Here is a 2,758-nt window from a genome sequence, read left to right as displayed (position 1 = left end):
GCTGGTCCGGCACCTGCTGCTTGGCCGGTCTCGCCAGCAGACCCCGCATGATGGGGTCCACCCCGCCTGGAGGAGGCAGAGAAGAAAGGTGCGCCCTCAGCTGAGTCCGGGAAACAGAACCAGGCCTCGATGGCGAACTAGGCTGCTTCTGAACAAACGTCTCTCATGAGCTCAGGAACTCCACCGCCCCCAGGGATCCCCAAGTCTCCCGGCCCTTAGGGTGCCGCCTGGTGGTGGAGTCCCCCGTCCGGACCCCCACAGCCCGACCACCATGTGCATTGGAAGGGACTGGGTGGCGGCTCAGGGCAGGGCGTCGGTGTCTGTTTCTGAGCTACAGCAACATTACAGCAGAAGGAAGCGCTCGCTGAGTCTGAAGTGCAGACCAGTGAACGAAGCCCAGGTGGCTGAGGGCGCCCAGGGCCCTGCCTGGGAGTTCTGGAAACCCAGGACAGGGAGAGAGTCTGATGAACCGGGCTTGTCGTTTAAAAAACGCTTTGGCTGTACTGCTTCTCTCAAGAGCATCCAGCCAGCAGGCAGGGTGCCACCCGGCTCCTCTTCTCCAGGGTGGGCCAGGGGTGCCCACCTTCCTCGAGGAGCCGCCAGGGCCGGAAGAAGGCGTCCCTCAGCAGCAGGCGGGGCCCCAGGTGCTCCTGGAAGCGGGCGTCCAGCCGCTGCACCAGCGGATGGATGGTGGCATGGCCGAAGCGGAAGGCGGCCGTGGAGAACACGTTGGACACGGTGGGGTCCACGCTGGGGTCGTAGCCCCTGTAGGGGCCCACGTGCTGCCCAAAGGCCTCGGGGCCCAGGATTCTGGGGACATAATCGCGCAGCGTGATGATCTGCAGACAAGGGAGAGCTGTTGGGACCCCAGCCCAGACCCTGGGTCCCAGCCCGGGCCATGGGGAGGGGCTCCCTTCCTGCACAAGCCTGGGGGCCGCCACACCCCCAGGGTTGTCTTTGGGGGTCATGCCATCTGGCAGGGAAGCAGGAGGTAGGAACAGTATCTGTTCCAAATACATTCCCGAGTTCTCGGCCTTTGTGGAGTTGGGTCAGAGACAGCCCCAGACGCCCTCCGGGCCAGGCCTGGCCCAGCGGGGCTCAGCGGCCTCTGCTCTGAGCCCTCAGTGCCTGGGCTACCAGGGCTTAAAGGCGGACAAGGAGCAGGCCCATCCCAAGTTGAGGTCGCCGTGTGGATCTGGACGAGACCCACCTTCCTCCTTTGTAACACAAGATCTACATGGTCGCGGAGGGGTTAAAGGGCTGCTGTCCAGGGTCTGCTGCAGGAGCACCCACATCAGAGACCCGCAAGCAGACACCACCGACTTAAAACAAGGCCCTGCCTCAGCCCCATGAGACCAGTGGACTCAGTAAACGTGTCTGACGGGTGAAAGAAATTTTTTCCAACATCACTCAAGTGAGAATGGCCAACGTGACACTCCATTCACTATCCTCTGATTTGAGGTTTGCTGCTGCTACTGCTAAGTCGCTTCAGTCGTGTCCAACTCTGTGCGACCCCAGAGACGGCAGCCCACCAGGCTCCCCTGTCCCTGGGATTCTCCAGGCAAGAACACTGGAGTGGGTTGCCATTTCCTTCTCCAGTACTTGAAAGTGGAAAGTGAAAGTGAAGTCGCTCAGTGGTGTCCGACCCTCAGCGACCCCATGGACTGCAGCCTTCCAGGCTCCTCCGTCCACGGGATTTTCTAGGCAAGAGTACAGAAGTGGAGTGCCATTGCCTTCTCCGGATTTGAGGTTTAAAATATCATAATCAAAAATATATATATATATCATAATCAATCTTTTTGCTAATTTGCAAATCTCATACAGATTGTTTTTCCTTTTGATTTTCTCCATTGTCTCCGAAGTAAATCACAGTAATCGGTGGATCCCCCTCAAAGGGGTGCCATGAGGATTAAATGAGTTAAACCCCTCCCTGGCCCCTGAGCACTTAGAATGGTCTTGGCATCCGGGGAGCACTGGTGCGCAGTGCGTTACTATGGCTGCGGCGGCCGCGGTCTCTGGCAGAACAATCACCGCCAGAGGGATAATCATCCTCCCAAGGGATGCGGGGCTTCCACGGGGGCGCCAGGGCCCCAGTGTTTCAGAAGTGGGGGGGTGTAAATCTCGCTCCGGGGGCCCACGCAGCCCCGCGCGCACCCAGGGGTGGAGCTCACAAGGCCCCTGCGCGCACCTGGTGCAGCGCGCCCACCACCTTGCGCGCCTCCTGGTAGGCGGTGTCCGCGCTCCAGTGCGCGTTGAGGGCCTTGAGCGCGGTGGCCAGGCGGTTGTGCTCCCGCAGCCACAGTGTGTGCAGGGCCGCCAGGGCGGGGACCTCGCTGGCGCGGCCGTCGCCGGCCAGGAAGCAGGGTGCGCGGGCTCCGGGCGCGCCGGGCTGGGGCGCGCAAGCGGGGGGCGCGGACGGCGGCGCGAAGGGCAGGAAGGCGCGGCCCGCGTCCCGGTAGCGCGCGTTGACGCGCAGCAGCCCCTCGGCGCTCGTCCAGTTCCGCAGCCGCCGCTCCGAGGCCGCCGAGCTGCCGTACACGGTGGACGCGTCCAGGAACGAGGTCAGCCCGTTCATCTGCTGGCGCGGGTTGGCGGAAGACAGGTTGCCGAACCAGGCGCCTTGGGTCCCGGTGCCGCAGGCGGCCGTGGAGCGGTAAAACGGCAGACAGGCGGGGCCCGCGGCGTTCGCGGGCAGCTGGGGGAGCGGGAGTCGGGTTAGCGCGCGTCCCGGGCCCCTCCCCAGAGGCGCTAGGCGCCC

The 2,758-nt window shown here is 63.2% G+C and overlaps 1 protein-coding gene across 1 annotated transcript in view; it reads right to left on the bottom strand.

Annotated features, from left to right (window-relative positions):
- TPO (thyroid peroxidase) overlaps positions 1-2,758 on the bottom strand; it is a 35,878-nt gene that overhangs the window by 14,792 nt on the left and 18,328 nt on the right. Inside the window, exons 8-10 of the mRNA XM_010848439.1 lie at positions 2,189-2,695; positions 584-839; positions 3-66 (exon numbers count right to left, since the gene is read on the bottom strand). Coding sequence (XP_010846741.1) covers positions 3-66; positions 584-839; positions 2,189-2,695 — 827 coding nt within the window. The remainder of the gene's footprint in view (positions 1-2; positions 67-583; positions 840-2,188; positions 2,696-2,758) is intronic.

Source organism: Bison bison, unplaced genomic scaffold (assembly GCF_000754665.1).
Source record: "Bison bison bison isolate TAMUID 2011002044 unplaced genomic scaffold, Bison_UMD1.0 scf7180017864266, whole genome shotgun sequence".
Classification (NCBI taxonomy): domain Eukaryota; kingdom Metazoa; phylum Chordata; class Mammalia; order Artiodactyla; family Bovidae; genus Bison; species Bison bison.
This window is presented reverse-complemented; position numbering and strand designations above follow the sequence as displayed.